This window comes from Colletotrichum paranaense (assembly GCF_030867605.1).
Source record: "Colletotrichum paranaense strain IMI 384185 chromosome Unknown Scaffold_9.1, whole genome shotgun sequence".
In the NCBI taxonomy this organism is placed as follows: domain Eukaryota; kingdom Fungi; phylum Ascomycota; class Sordariomycetes; order Glomerellales; family Glomerellaceae; genus Colletotrichum; species Colletotrichum paranaense.
Window position 1 is genome coordinate 1,048,138 of NW_026848967.1, and position 15,396 is coordinate 1,063,533.

General features: G+C 52.8%; 3 protein-coding genes across 3 annotated transcripts; all 3 read left to right on the top strand.

Annotated features, from left to right (window-relative positions):
• Window positions 1-1,505: 1,505 nt before the first annotated feature.
• Window positions 1,506-1,625, top strand: CPAR01_11096 (uncharacterized protein; the record flags this gene model as incomplete). The annotated part of the gene is made up of 1 exon (XM_060495355.1): window positions 1,506-1,625. The coding sequence occupies one exon, from the start codon at window positions 1,506-1,508 to the stop codon at window positions 1,623-1,625; it is 120 nt and encodes a 39-aa protein (XP_060345703.1).
• A 7,532-nt stretch (window positions 1,626-9,157) lies between these two features.
• On the top strand, window positions 9,158-9,529 carry CPAR01_11097 (uncharacterized protein; the record flags this gene model as incomplete). Its single annotated transcript, XM_060495356.1, has 2 exons — window positions 9,158-9,321; window positions 9,385-9,529. 2 exons carry the CDS (start codon window positions 9,158-9,160, stop codon window positions 9,527-9,529), a joined length of 309 nt encoding a protein of 102 aa, XP_060345704.1.
• A 4,925-nt stretch (window positions 9,530-14,454) lies between these two features.
• CPAR01_11098 (uncharacterized protein) lies at window positions 14,455-14,730 on the top strand (the record flags this gene model as incomplete). The annotated part of the gene is made up of 1 exon (XM_060495357.1): window positions 14,455-14,730. One exon carries the CDS (start codon window positions 14,455-14,457, stop codon window positions 14,728-14,730), a length of 276 nt encoding a protein of 91 aa, XP_060345705.1.
• Between the last annotated feature and the right edge of the window lie 666 nt (window positions 14,731-15,396).

The window sequence follows — 15,396 nt, forward strand, 5'->3', positions numbered from 1 at the left end:
CTTCCACTTCCGACGCCGGCCTCCGTGATTCCCACGGCCGCGCTCGGAACATGCGGTGTCGAAGACGGCAGGTAGGGTAGTAGATCACTGCAGCGTGGCAGCGTGGCATGGGCATGGCGATTCCGAGACCGAGACTGTGAGTGGTCAGTTTGCGATGTGATGCGATGCGTTTGTGCGTTTGCATGCCGATTGAGTATCCGCTTTTGGCATCTTCACACGTTTTCTCTCTCCCTCTTCTCTTTTGCTGCGTGGAGGAGGCGTGTGCAGCAGCAGCAGCAGCAGCAGCAGCAGTCCGAGGGCCGACAAACGGGGGACGTGTCATCATTCCCCTTGGTCCCCCCCTTGCATGGCGGATACAACCACACGCACGCATACGGATACAGAAAATAAGCTCAAGCTCGACACGGAAACGGCGCGGAGAAAGAAAGCATTTTTGTCGTCTCGTTATCGCAACCGGGGTTGTTCCCACCCGTGCGGTGTCTTGTCTGCTGGCTTTCCTCATGAGACGAACGACATCTTACGGGGCTAGGCCCTGTTGTAATGTGAGAAACTCTACGAGTCTGAGTAAGTCACCAGAGAGTTATGACTATGAGTAATGCCATTCGAGGTTGAACTGTTACAAGGTAAACAGCGCAGAAAAAAGTGTAAATACAGCCAAGACAGCTAAGCATCGAAACAACCATGCAAGACCCTTGAAACCCGGAAACCGCGAGTGCAAGATCTACCGAAAAAGCCTCGTGAAGCTTTTTTTTTTCTTCCCTTCCTTACTGCGGTACGTCGTCTCGTCGCATTCAGACTGAAAAGTGACAGAGTCTTGTTTAGATCAACGTTGGAGTTGAATTGTGACATGTATGGTGTGTGAATTACGGCTCCGGAAGCGTCTTACAATATGTTTGAAGGAGGCAAAATAATCTCGGAGGCGAAAAATTACAGAGAAAGAGGATATGGAGGTTCATTCCGACTCGTGCGAGACACATCCTGTAGGAAAGCTTGACAATGTGGCCAATCTCTTTAAGTCTATCCCGTTTCCCATTGCGGACAGTATACGATAACGACACCTTTCACGTTATGGACTCTCTTAAAATTCTGGAAGCAAACGTGAAGGTTGTGAAAGAGAAGCGTGCGTGCGGGCGGCCGCGCCCGCGTGGGATATCGTCGAGTTTAAACAATGGAAAAGCTTGCGTGGCAATGGCCGAGAACATCTCGAGGGGCGATTCCAGGATTCGCCTTCAGTGTTTCTGTTAAAACCCTTTCGGAATTGTGTCTCATTGCGGACATGTACGAAACAACAAGAAGACCGCATGAGGCATACTGGTATCGTTGTGGAAACATAACGACTTTTCTTCTTCCTCTTCTACGCCGCAATAAAACCGTCGACTTGCTCGAATGCGGCCAGAGAGGGTAGGAGGGTGACGGTGATGGAGGCAATCGTCGGCCGCTGGGGAGGCGAAAAAGAAGAGCGGGAAGTGGGAGGGCGTGTCGTTCGTATGCAGCAAAGAGTGTTGATGGGGATACCTCGGAAGGTTTCAGTCGTTTCCTTGATGGTTTTCCTCCGTACGGACGCAGTGGCACACACGAGTTTCGGTACTACAGAGCGGGATGGGCGGATGGGAGTAGTCGCGTAGTGAAGAAAGGCGAGAGATAGTGTAGGAGAAAAAAACGAGAATTTGCCCTGCTTTCGTGCTGCGCCCCGACGTTGGACTCTTGAAACTTTCCGCAAACGGAATATACGATGATTTTGATGCTGGTGTTTGCCAAGTTTGAGAGTGCATCGTACACTAACTACCGCAGCCATAGGAGAGAGCCGCACGATGAGAGGAAAAAACTGCCGGTTGGGTTAATTGGGCTTCTCTTTGGAGAGCTTGGCAAGTCATCAAAGCCAAGAGCAACTGCCGCGTTCAGCCATGTCGGGGGCTACTTTTGAGGCTATCTTGGGTCGGTGATCCGTCCGTGCTTGCTTGGTGTAGTTTTGTCGATGTCGATATCGATGCATCGGGCAAGATGTCAAGATAGTCGACCGTGACTGGTGTGTGTGTTGTCTCCACTATCGAACCGAATTGGCCAATGACTTTGGCGGTGAGTGGCCGTTCCGGAGCCGGTGATTCTCGGCGGTGAGGGGTTCAGTGGTCACGGGGGTGTGTGGTGGAAGGAGCGAAGGAGAGGAGAGCGCTGATCTGGAGAAAGAGCCACCAGACGGGACGCTTAGTTAAGCCACCGGAGGCCAGTGCTGAGCGGGAAGGGTGGGGCCTCGGCTCTCCAGGTAGTCTTGGGGGCAGCCGCCATCTTTCGTAGCGTGCAATTCTCTGTGCGACGTGCCTTGCACCACGCCTAGTTGGTCGGTTTACTGGCTTGACTGGTGCCAATTCGCTGTCAGGGAGGCTCACGGGGCTCTGTCAGTCAGTAGGTACCCTACTCTGAGGTGTCACTCTGTACCTTACTGAAGCTGGCGATGGCTTCAAGGACCGCACATCCGTTGACTGTCGAGTCTGTTAGGTAAGCTGGGCTACACGCCGCTCTCTCACGAACTGGCCCAAACTCTACCAGCCTATTAACCCATCTATCCATCTGTGTACTCTAGCTACTATCTCTATCCAAGCTAGCTAGCTCCTTAGATCACAGATCACAGGTCCCAGAAAGATCACACACCCCTCTCCACCACTCTTCACGGGTATCCACCCTCGCTCTCCCTTCGCTTCGGCCGTAACTCAGCTACTGTGGTAGGGCACTTGATCTGGAAAGCGGTGCCTCCGTGACGCCGTCGCCTGCCTCTGCCGCGTCCTCCATCTGTGATCCGTCATCCCCTCCCCTCTCTTGATCTCCCCTCTTTCCAGCTGGGTAGTCCGAGCAAGTCCCGCTGTGGCACACTGAAGCTTGCGGACGCTAACGAACAGTCGGGTTCGATCCAATGGAAATGGTTTGCAGCCACCAGGGGGGAGGGGGTTTTCTTCTCTTGCAGCAGATCACGGATCGTCGAGACCTGGGCTGGGCTGGCGGACACGGCGTCGACGAGGCGAGCTGCCAAACCCTTGCCCTGGGACGCGCGAGAGAGAGAGGGAGCCCAGCCAGCTGGCAAGCCTGGCAGGGCCTACGGAGTATACACTACACTACTAGGTAGGTATATGGATCTGACCAGGGGTTGATACGTGCTGAAAAAGCCCCCGATCGGGAAGAGGAGTGGCCCCCTCCACTGTCAGCACTGACTGGCTTTGGAGGCTAGAGGGGCTTTTATTGGATCGAGTCTATTTGCTGGGTTAAATTGGCAAATGGCACATCATTTAACTGGTTTGGGGCTGAAGGAGGGATTCACGTCCCAAATCCCGATATTGAAGGGAGGAAAAAAGTATGCGAGGAAACAAGCAAACATGCTGAGACGAGCTGGGGATATTACCGATCCAGAGATTTCTCTCGGTTGACCCAGGTTGTCAGGCACGCCAGGCACAGGGCGAACGCGAAGGTGCAGGGGCAAGCGAACGTGCAAAGCAAGCATTGCAGGCATTGCAATCCTTTTCCCGCCATGATCTGCCTATTGCAGATTGCTGGGCGAGATGAGAGTCTGCAGCCAAGGGGGGCCTGCAAGCTGCAATCTGCAAAGGCAGGGGGGGCAAGCATACGTTCCAAATCATTGGGAATCAATACCTACGGATATTCGTACGTACGGGTACCGCAGTATCGGAATAAGGAAAATCGTCAGCATCAAATCATCTGCATCATGGCTTCACCGCCATCATCATCATCATCATCAATCCATCATCTGGGTGTCACCATCCCCCAGCGGGGTTCACAACCCACCAGCTCGGAACCAGTGAGACGCGTGAGAAGCTGTGAAAGTAAGTGCTTGCGTCTTGCTTGGCCCTGCAACTATCTCTACTCCTCACACACCCCTTTGGCTTCAGCTTCGTGCAGCTTTCGTGGAGCTCGCAAAAGCCGTGGTGCCTGACGGTTCCGCTCGTGTAACTCGATCGTATATGCAGTTTTGGTGATGTAGGTTACCTATCTCCATCCGTGTCTTCCGTGTGCAGCTGCCAGCACACGAGTACCGTCCGCTAGGCAAGGTACGCCGCACGTCTGCGTTCGAACCCGGTGATAGACGTTTGGTGATGAGGATCAACCGCCAACCAATTTAAGCCCCCATCCCTTCAGTCCGACGATGTGCAGCCCAGTCCGACAGCCCCAGTGCTCCTCCCCATGCTCCCCTCTCCCCCTCATCCACCTCTTTTTGGTGGGCGTAAGCCTGCTGCAAGCCGAGAAGCCCACGAAGCCCTCGCAGGCATGTCCCAAAGCGTCCATCCTTCTTCGTTTGCTAGACTCTTCAGGGTAGGGCGGCTTGGTGCTCACCGCCCACGGGACCTGGAACTTGGCAAGATTGGGCGTTAGTTCCATGCACGTTCGGGTCTTGTAGGCTGTAGGACTCTGTCAGGGCAAGCTGGCAAACGCGGATGTGGCGCGGGAAGACAGAGATCAGAGTGAGGGGAAAGCAGAGAAACAGACGCCACGACAAGCCCGACATGTCCAGTATCTGCTCTGTGCACTAAACATCTTACACTGAGGACTGAATGCTCTGTGCCTCTCTTCTGACACGCTGACAAGTCTCTACCAGCGCCCGTTTCCACGCCTCTTTCGCTTGCCTGTGTCAGCACCTCTAAAACGGTTGAGGCTTGGAAGATGTTTCCAATGCCTCAAGCTATGGCTCTCTCTCACTCTCTGGTCATGTGCTCCAAACGAAACGTGAGTCCGTTCCAGTGCTTGGCGTTGAGGCTGTGGAGGCTTCACTTCTACGACGACTACGACTACGACAGAAATGCACCTCACCCCCCTCGTCTGCTGGACGTGTACATACAGATTTGGTCCATTAATAGAAGCCAAGAGTCTTGGTATCATTGGTGAAGAAAACGATGATGATGCCTAGAGAAATGCAGCTAATGCATCAAGAACCACCCAAGAGTCACAGAGTCCGGGGTGGAAAAAGGGCTGCAAGAAGACCCAAGGAATGCCCAAAGTGTCAGGGGTCCTTGATTACATTCCTGCAAAATTGTTCAGCCCCAAAGGGCACGGGTTTGACCATTGTCGCAGGGGTTCCGCATCGCATTCCAGCTGCTGCGTACTGCGCTGGCGGAGACAGGGATGGTAATTAGTACGGATATGGGTGCTGGAATGTAAACCAGCCTCATTCGAAACTCTGCTGAAGAAAGAAGCGGTAAAGAATGGACAGCAATCGATATCCAGTTAATGAGAGTACGTGGAGTAGCAGGGCTGAGGGCTGGACTGATGCTACGCTGGAATGGCCGGATGAGATGGGATTGAGTGTTGGAATGCTTGAAGCTCCACGCTTCCCACGGCCAACGAGAGGAATGTCAGACTCAACCTCATACTCGGCCGGTTCAATACTTGGTAACACACGACGACATGTTTCCGAACCTGGAATCCGGTACAAATGTCTCGTCGATCGCGTGTCTGAAGCTCAAACCAGAGTGTCTAGTGTCTAGCGTACGATGATGCCGCCCGTATACAGACTCAGAAAAGAAGTACGGATGCAGAATACTAGGGAAACCGTTGCCGTACTACCACATCCGGGTTTCCCGTTACCACGCTCCGTGCCTCATGCCAACGATCATCGCGAGAGGCAACGGGTAACCTCAACTCTACGATCGCGATGCCGATAGCGACGGACATGAACGGAGTACGACCCTCCCAAACAAGACAGCTCGTAAAAATTCACAAGAGAGTAAGAGCCCTATCGTCTCGTCGCGGCAGCCCTGGCCGCTGTCGCCTGAAGATGAAGGGAAAGCTCCGATGACAAACTCTACTTGTCTCGAGAAGTTAGTGAAGAAGGTGGTGTAGCTTTCGGCATCACGCGGGCTTCTGCTGTAACCCTCTAACTCTCTCTCTCCCCCCTTGTCCCTATCTCCCCATGCCTTTCGAGTTTCCTAATCCATGCCCTGCCTTACTAATTCGTACCCATGTTCAATGATGCCACGCCCGACCCAATACAACTTTAAATCTGTTGTCGGCTTTTACGTGCGCAACACCAGGAGAAGATGCCTGCGACTTTTGGACTTGCCAGAGCTTACACCCCCCACTGCAGCTTAGGTTGGGCTGCAAGCAGTACATAGACACTCACACACATCGCCGGCCTCCCCCCCCCCCCAACCGGGCCCCGGACTCCGGCCGTCTGGGTTGGCGGGCGTCGTACACACAGCGCGCGCGGCGGGGGAACCAGGGGTGTTTCGCGATCGCTTTTCTTTCTTTCCTTCTTACCTAATTACACAAATCTTCAATGCAGCAGCGGGCAAGGGCAAGGTAGAAATGATGAGGGACCCCGCGCGGGCACGGCCGGAGACAGATCACGGGGGGCACGCCCTGCTTCGGCGGCGGCGGCGGCGGCGTGTCATCGGCCGGGGGAGTAGGTAGGGTTTCCCAAATGAGAGGAAGGATGACAGATTACCTACAGGCCAGCTCGATCTGGAATCCCGCGGACGCGGCGCGCGACGAGTAGTCGGCGGGCGGGACCTGCATGGTGCCTTGCATATGTTGATGTGTTCCTGAAAAGGTCACGGTCATCTTCAACGCTCCTCCGCGATGCCTCAGAAAATGTCCGCAGCCGGCACGACGTGATATGACGCGCCGTAAGGCCCGCGTGCGCTCTGGAATATCTGGAAGCTGGCGTATCCGTATGCAAAGCCCGTCCAAGCAAACGGCCTTTTTGGTAAGAACACCACTCGTTGGTGAAAAATATCGTCACATCAAAGAGACCAACCCAACCGTGCGGGAGAGCAGTGTCCTTGTCTGTGTGTATGTGTATGTTGGTGTGGTGTGTCTAATTCCAAGTCCGCGATGTCATATCTCGTCCACTCACCAGCCCCGAACCGGCCGACTGCGCATCACTCGGCACCGCAGCACCGCACGTAAGAGTTGGTGACTAACAATAAAAGGCATGAAATGAAATGTTCGTTGCGCGCGTATTGCGCAGCAGCGTTACGAAGCACCACACCACCACACCCCATGACCTAACACCCATCCTCCCAATCTTGAAACAAATTCTCTTTTTTTTTAATACTACACAACGGACGGAACGTAGCGGTAAGCCGTGGATGAGTGAGTATGAGTGAGTGAGCCTTAGGGCGCCGAGTTTCAGATTCGATGTGAGGGTGGGCAGTCAACTCTCTTTTTGCGCACTCACTCAGCCCAGTCAGTCAGTCCGAACTCTCTCTCACTCTCACTCTTACTCTCAATCCTCGCACTCACTCACAGGGCTCTCGCATCTTGGCAAGGGTTGCAGGGGATTCCATTCCGACTGGGGGCTGCCGGTTCGGCGATCAGCGTACGGCCGGCCGTCTGTGAGCAACTGGAGCACTGGAGAATTCTCCTCCCCCACGCGCACGCGGCGATGATGATGATGATCCTATGCCCCCTGTCCTGCCCTGTCCTGCCCTGTCCGTCTCGTGATTGGGGAATTTCCCGACGTCCCCGATCCAATGCTCGATCCAAACACGGAGTTCGAAACTTTTTACTTTCTGCCTGGTACTCTCTCTCTTGCAGCAGCAGCAGCAGCTCGTTTTCGTTGTTTTGCTTCACCAGGGAGTACAGTCACGTAATGTAGCAAAGTGATCATTCAAACGTGGTCACAAAATGAACTGGGAAACTTTGTTGCCTATTCACCTAATGCCGTTGTCCCCGTTTGCTGCGGTACAGTCAGCCCACGTAAGATGCCTGACACTCACTCTCTCTTCTTCAAACAACCGATATTGCAACAACGTCGATGGCTCAGCCCAAAACGATAAGCCTCATCGATATCACTTTCTCTCGCTCAATTCCCATCACGGAACTATTCCCAAAGAAGTCGCATTTAACCCAGCAAGCGAGAATCTGTAGCAAAGGCAGTAGTAGTAGCAGTCATCGTCGTTATCGGTAGGCAGTAGCTTCTTAGTTCCCCATTGCCTCTACGTCCGTTGCAATGGATACACACCCACTCACACCACCCTGTGCCTCTGCCTGTTCCCTTCACGAAAACCCTCCCTGTCCTCCACATCCTTGCGGACCATCGTACTTAGCCTCTCCCGCCTAACCTTGTTCCGCGTCCGTGGCGTCCGTCGGCCGACGGACGGACACTTTTCTTTGGTCGACTTTACGATGGTATGCGTTGTGTTCGCACCTAGGCGGTCTGGCAGTCTGGCGGTCAAGTTGGTCCAGTATGGTTGTTCCTGGGAGTGCGAATCTGCACGCGGCAGTTTCATCCCACATCTCTCCTCACTCTGAGTCTTGGCCGTACGCACATCACTCTCTCTCGAACACACACACCCCTCCACCCTTTCCGCTCCCCGACTGTCGTCCTCCCTCGGATGCTTTTAGCACTGATGAGATGACTGGCACACCTCAAGGGAGGCACTTCCCGAAAGTCCACGGCGAAGGACAGAGAGGCGGACGGGGACGGGGACGGGGTGTACGGTTAAGAGCCTGGAGGGGAGGGAGTGGAGCTGATGGATTCAGTGGAGGAGGGGGCGTGCGATCGTTCCCGGGGACGTACGTGCCTTACGCACGTCTTCACCATGCTAGCGCGGCCACGCCCCTCACACCCTCACCCTCCACCTCACTCACTCACTCACTCATTCACTCCTTGCTTCTTTTTCGCTCGTCACACACCACACGCCCCCATGATTGTGAGTCCACCGATCTGGGAATAGATATATCCTTCTACTTCCCACCCTCTCCTTCCCGTTGCTTGCTTCTTCTCACCAGTATTCAAATCAACAACAGGAATCAAATTAAACAACGATCCAATAAGTCAACCAATCTATATCCTTGACCATCAGATTTCTCCAAGGCTGAGCCTAAACTCCACCAACAAGACACCAAGGAACCAGAGAGCTGGAAGAAAAAGCAAAGAAGTTCAGGAACACATCAAGATTATCGGGAACACAGATCCACGACCACGAGACAAGGGGGAACATTTAGGAAAGATATATCACCACTCATCCTCCCGCCATCTTCGGAAATCTAAAACATCAACAACTTGAAGAATCATCCCTTCGATCACCATCAACAAACAAACAATACATCTTATCCCTGTGAACCAACCGCGGTGCTGGAGTTACATACACACATCAACATATAATACCATCATTCCGCACTTCAACATCTTCACCATCCACCACCATTCACAATGCAACACGATTCAGCCATGCACTCCAACGACGGCTTCAAGGTCTTCCTCAACAAGGTGATCCGCCGCAACAGGAAGGAGGTCAAGCAGCGCGGCTCCGAGATCTCTGCTCCCTTCAACTTCCAAAAATGCAACCTCGACCTCGCCGGCATCAGCGCAGATGAGTAAGTCTAAAGTCCTTACACTACACTTTAACAACAAACAGTATACTAACATGTCTTTCTTAGAATTGCCATGCTCAAGGAACAAGCAGTTGCGAGCCGCATCGGCATCGCCGACTTCGACTCCGATTTCCCTGCCCGCCCTCTCTTCTCCATCCAGCCCGTCCTGTCCAGCGCCTCCATCTCCACCGTCGGCAGCTCCTACCGATAGATGGTTACAGCCTCACACGAGTACATCTCAACTCTCAACCTCTCATTTGTCGAACAACATTACTATCAATTACTACTATAACATCACTACACCACACTACTACCACCACTACACCCTAATGAGAGCTGGACCTAATGGAGCTGCAACCGGAATCACCCAGGCTGGTGCGGAGGAAGATCTTTTGAGCGACTTTTTTTTTTCTTGTCTTTTGAAAACTAGCGACTGCATGGTACTACGATACCTGGGATGAACATTCTTAGCAAGCGATGGCGTTTTATGGATGGGAATACTCATGGCGATGACATGACTGTCATACGCACATTGGAGAGAGTGAGAGCTGCTTTTATTTTGGAAAGAACGATACCACTAGGTACGCGAGGGAGGCCATATGCCGAGGGATGAGAAACTAGGAGAGAGGAAGAAGATGTCGAGACTGAAGTCCGACCCTGAGACAATAAAAACCAATCATATCAATCAAACAAACATGCTTCCTTGTCATACTCTGTGATGCTTTGGCGATCAAGTACTCTCCTTCATCCTTACTTCAGTCTCTTGACGCTACTTTTCGCCAAATGCTGGAATACTGTGAGGTTGACTCCGCTCGGTTTGATTTATTCTTGAGCAATAGGTTTGTAACATGCTCACTCTTTACACATACCTGTATGCGTGATTTTCTTCAAATAGAGTGCGAGATTAATATCGATTACCACCGCCTTCTTGCCCTTCCATTGTTCTCCCCATGACTCTTTCGTTTCATATAGCCATGATTTCCCCAAACTTATGCCGCATTGAAAATGATATCAATGTGCCTACGCAGTGTCGTTGCAAGGGAGGCAGTCAGCCTGGAAGGAGACTCATGGTAAGTTGCTATGAAGATTGCCAGCATGATCACGAGAGGGTGTACGGGTACAGAGGCCCGACATCATATGGCATCTTTTGAGCGCAGTAGTTGTGGAGTATTATAGCCATTGTCTTCCAAAAAGCCGAAATCATCCTCTTCACTTAGTTGGAGCCCCTGAGGCTGCCATTTTCCCCGAGTTGGATCAAGATAGGCTGGATATCATTCATCCTTCATCCTCATCACCACGGCCATCCACCCAGTACGGACTTTTTAAAACAACTTATGATACATCGGCATTCTTCACCGTACCCTCGTCGTGTGGGAAGAAGTCGTGTTGCCACCAAACTATCCGAATACTGGGTTCATCAATGTTCCAGCATGCAGATCCCACTTCTTGAAAATTTCCCCTACGCTTCATCTTTCCTTCCCAACTTGTGAGGGCTGCGTGTCCTTCGTCTTCGTGATGCCACTACCATCCTCATGAACGTCTACGTCAGCCTATTTGGTCCGAAAACGCCTGTGGGCTACAAGAGTGAACGATGAGGACCTCGGTAATTCCCTGGCTGAAAGCCACCTTTCTTCTCCTTTCTACCTAACACAGAATTGCAAACTTGAACAAGAAGATCAGGACTTTACGCTATAACTTCACCTTTTGTTTCGGAAACTCTTGTGGGCTGAATTCTCGCGGGCTACGAGGGTGGATCATGGGAATCTCGATAACCCTTTGAATCAAAGCGGATTAGTCGTTCTTCTGCCTTACGTCTTACGCTGAACAACATTCTTGACCAAAGATAGTGACTCTGCTGGCGCAAGAAAGTGGTAGGATAGTATGAGAATGTTACCTTTCTCTATCCGCTGCAGTCAAGTGGCTTCGGTGGTCCGAATATAGAGGGTGATCCGGGGAAACAACACCTACGATATGTAGTGGTTGTTCCTTTCCGGCTTCGCAGGCGCGAGAGATCGAGTTTGACGAGGTTTTGCTTTTAAGGGAGATTCTCGGATATGGTATAGAATTTGACTGCACAATACGTTATATACCTACTACAACACAATAACACGAGTATCTGCACTATTGCACTGAGGTTATGTCAGACAGAGCTTCGAAGTTGGTATCAGTCTTGCGATTGCCGATAATCTCAAGTCCCCCTATGGACCCGTGACATTGATCTGGAGATAAACATCGTAGGGGAAGGAGCTCGTTTCCTTGCCAGTATCTCGAGTGTTCACAAACAGCTGGCGGCAGACACGAGAGCACCACTGGCAAACATGATACCAACAGGTTCTCGAATGTCACCGATCATGGTTTAACAACATAGTTATACGGCGTCATTTACGAAGTGCTGGGGACCTATTACTCGCATAACCTGGACAGCCAGTTCAATATATCCCACGTTTGGGAGAACATAATCATGATATGTCTACGTTTAACCCACCCTACCAAGGTAGCAATCACCGAGATAATGTACCTGTTTGCACCATGCAGGCTAACATCTCAAGATTTATGCCAAATGCTTTATGCTGGCGAATGACAGGAGCTTCGAGATTGTGGCATGGAGTCATGTACTTGAACGAATTGGCCGTATCAAAGGGGTGGAAATAGATCCATAGGACAGACTTGCAACATCGTTTCCCAAACCAGCGAGGGCAATCACTACTCTGCAGATACGCCATGGGATATGTATTTTGAGGTTCCGTTTGTCACCTGTCAGTAACCTAGGGGTGCTGCGTATGTGGTTCAATGCAGCAGGCTCAGCCTTGCATCATCCCTGATGCATCGTGCAACAGCCACGCGTAGTCCGAGATGATCGGATTTCCATCTCGGAGCCACCTTTCGTAAATCCACAGTGGACCTGTGACTGGCAGACATGTGCAAGCAAACTGCAAACGAAACGCGATTCCAAGTCGGCATGTTGCGTATGTATTGATGCGCCATGCGTCTTCCCTGATGCTAGCTTCTGCACGGCACCCGCTCGCACGTTGTGAACTTGCACGGCTGCGCCCCACGTGGGAAGAAGTGCGAAGCCAAACATGTCACCTTGTCAAGACTGGGCTGGAGTCCGCTGGACTGGGTACGGGCGTCGATCCTCCACAGCCCACACCGAAGTCCCGAGCCGACACATCTCGGTGACAGGCGGAGGCGAAATCCCCGGACGGGCGCAGGTTGCAGCGCATTAGGGGCGGGTGATGAATAAGCCGCAATTCCCTGGTCGAACCGTGGTGACGGCATCAGACGCGACCAGGGCAATGACGGGAACAGGATCATCGGCCGGATAGGAAGTGGCACTACTGTATCTCTAACCCGTCGGCGGCGGTCGGCAAACAGAGAGCATATGCTGCATTATGATGAAGGCACGGGGATAAGTTTCGTTCAGTCCGTGGCGGCGGAGGTAAGCCGGCTCAACCAGAAGCCCGTTCCTCCGAGTCTGACGTGCCTGTGTTCGCGAGCCTTCGGAGCCTAAAGGGTTCTAACGGCGGCGTGTAGGTAGGTACCTGCGCCTTGCAGCGCACATCATCCATGGTCATCCATGTCTGGCGGGGGAGCTTGTGCCTGACCGAGATCCTGTTTTAGGATCTGTGAGACTGTGGCTCTGCGCCGTGCCGCAGAATCGATGGCGGCTCTTTTTCGTGGAGGAATGGCCTCGTGATGTGAAAGATTGTGAGGCGCCCCCACGAGTCGCGGAAAATTCAGGTGCTTGGCCACGTTTAACAGGGTGTCTGCCATTGGCCTGTGAAATGCTGCCGGTTGTACGGAGTACAAGCGTGCCTCTCTAATTGCGGAGGAGGGGTTCCAGGGACATGTCGATTCTTCAATATTGTCTCGACGCGTCGCGTTTGTTAGGGTACGACTTTGACAACAGTCTGCGGCCTGCCATAGTAACGACAGGGAATCTGAGAAGCTTCACACCGCCAGGCCAGTTTGACTTTTGGCCCAATATGGCTCCCGCTGCCAGTTGACGAGACAATTGGCAATGAAGATCTCATCGCCATCTCCGGGCCGTGTTCGAGATTCAGAGAAATGCGGTAAGTGACCCTTGAAGCAAAGGGTCCACGGGGACTTGGAGGGGCAGATTACATTGTCAGTTTGGGCGCGCCGCCATTCGTCCGCGTAGGCAAGGGATGGACGAAGGACAGGCCCCAAGGGCATGGGATAGAAAACTATGTATCCGTAGCAGGCCGGGTCTCAGACAGCCCAGGAAAAGGAGTCAAACCAAGGGTTATGAGAGGAGAATTTGGGAATGCGAAAAAAGGATCGGAATATGATGCTGGCGTTTTGTTGTTTCTTCTTTTGCCCGTGTTGCTGGCGGAGGCGATCCATAGCTTGGTACCAACCCTCACTTCCCCTGAAGTCAACGGTTGTGGCTTGGGAAGCATTGTTGGCAATGTCTGATCGTAGGTAGCAGGTCGAAGATGCGTGGTATCCAGAAGTTGAAGCTGGTCCAGCTCTGGCAATCTTACCAGTGACAGATACCTTGAGCCACGATCATCGAAATAGGAGACGGTGGTAGCTGAGCAAAGGGTCCGCCTCAGCTATCATGGCCCCTGGATTTGGTGTTGAAAAATTTGCGTACGAGGATGGACATTTTGGTGGTGAATCACCAATGGGGACGACTAGCAGACGCTACCGGCGGGGAAGTACCGGAGCAGGGGAGCGAACTGGAGGCAAGTGTGGACAGTGCAGAGTTGTGCAGCCACTTGCCAGCCAGTATGGAGGCACTTCGTACCTCAGTGGGCGAAACACAGCAATGGGTGGGAACGGAATGGAATCGGCGGGGCTGGAGGCAGCTTCCCGACAGGACGGAACTGAGCACTTGGTCCTTCCTTGACCTTAGGTGAGTGGCTCCCGAGTGGAGGCAGAAAGGACTCCCCGACCATCCCGCGCCTTCCGGCTTCTCCCAGCATTGCACCGGTTCTGATTGGTCACGGCACGGGTACCGTCTATTCGCGTCCACGACCTTCCAAATTGGCTCTGCCAGGGGAGGAGCAGGTATCCCGTACCTTCTATCCGTTCAACCTCACGTCGATTGGACAGCCCCGGGGAAACATTGGAGATAGACCACATGCATTTCTGTCAAAAAGTTCGAAAATGTCTCCAGCCTTGAAGCGGCCCCACGCAATCCAGTACACTGGTGCCGGTTTCTTCTCGCAGAAGGGGGGCCATTTGGGTGGAAGACATCAAAGAGTCATCGGCCTGATTTGGCAATCGCCTGGACTCGTGAGCCCTGGGAGGCCCCTTGCGCTACGTACCTACGCAATTCGGTACCCCTGGGACGCAGCCCCAAATTTCCCCGTGTTTTTGGTGGTCGTGTGCGTTCAGGCGTTCCAAGGCGTTGTCAAGTTGACGTTCCAGCGCAGCTTTTAGTCCGCTTCTTAGCACCAATATAGCTGGGCCTCTTTGATGCGCAGCGATGATCAGTCAATCTTGCGTCCTCAGGCGGCAGGTCAGAGTCGTCATCTCGCTGCGGGAACCATTTTGGAAAGCCGAGGGAGGTGAGGGGCTCAAAGTGAACTTGTGACCGAACGGGCTTTTCAAACTTGCGACAAGTATCTTCTTACGCCTTCAACACCTCCAGGAGTCCAGTATCCGTACCTATGACACGCATAGTCGGCCCCGGGGGCGTATACTTGACGTATCCGTCCCGTCTCCGACTTCATCTTATCCCGTATTCCAAAGCTACACGCCGTCGTCACCTGTCAGCTTCCAAGGCACAGTTTAATGGGAGGAAGAGGGCAGATCTCGGGAGGAGTTGGACATTGAGGCCACCTAGTGTCTACCTTTCTGCCCATCCCCCTTTCTCAGCCTCTTTCACGGTATCGTAGCTAGATCTTATGGATGGATGTACTGTCAGTGTCAGGGCCCATTCCAATATGAACCAGCATTGCTTTTTCAATGCTTGGTCCGTAAACCCAACAAGCGTGAACAAGGGAGTGAGCCACAGCAAAACGAGGCTAGAGACAGTGGCCAGCCACTCAGAGGTCGCAAACAGTTCGGGGTTTGCTGCCTGAGTCATTAATATCAAGGAGTAGC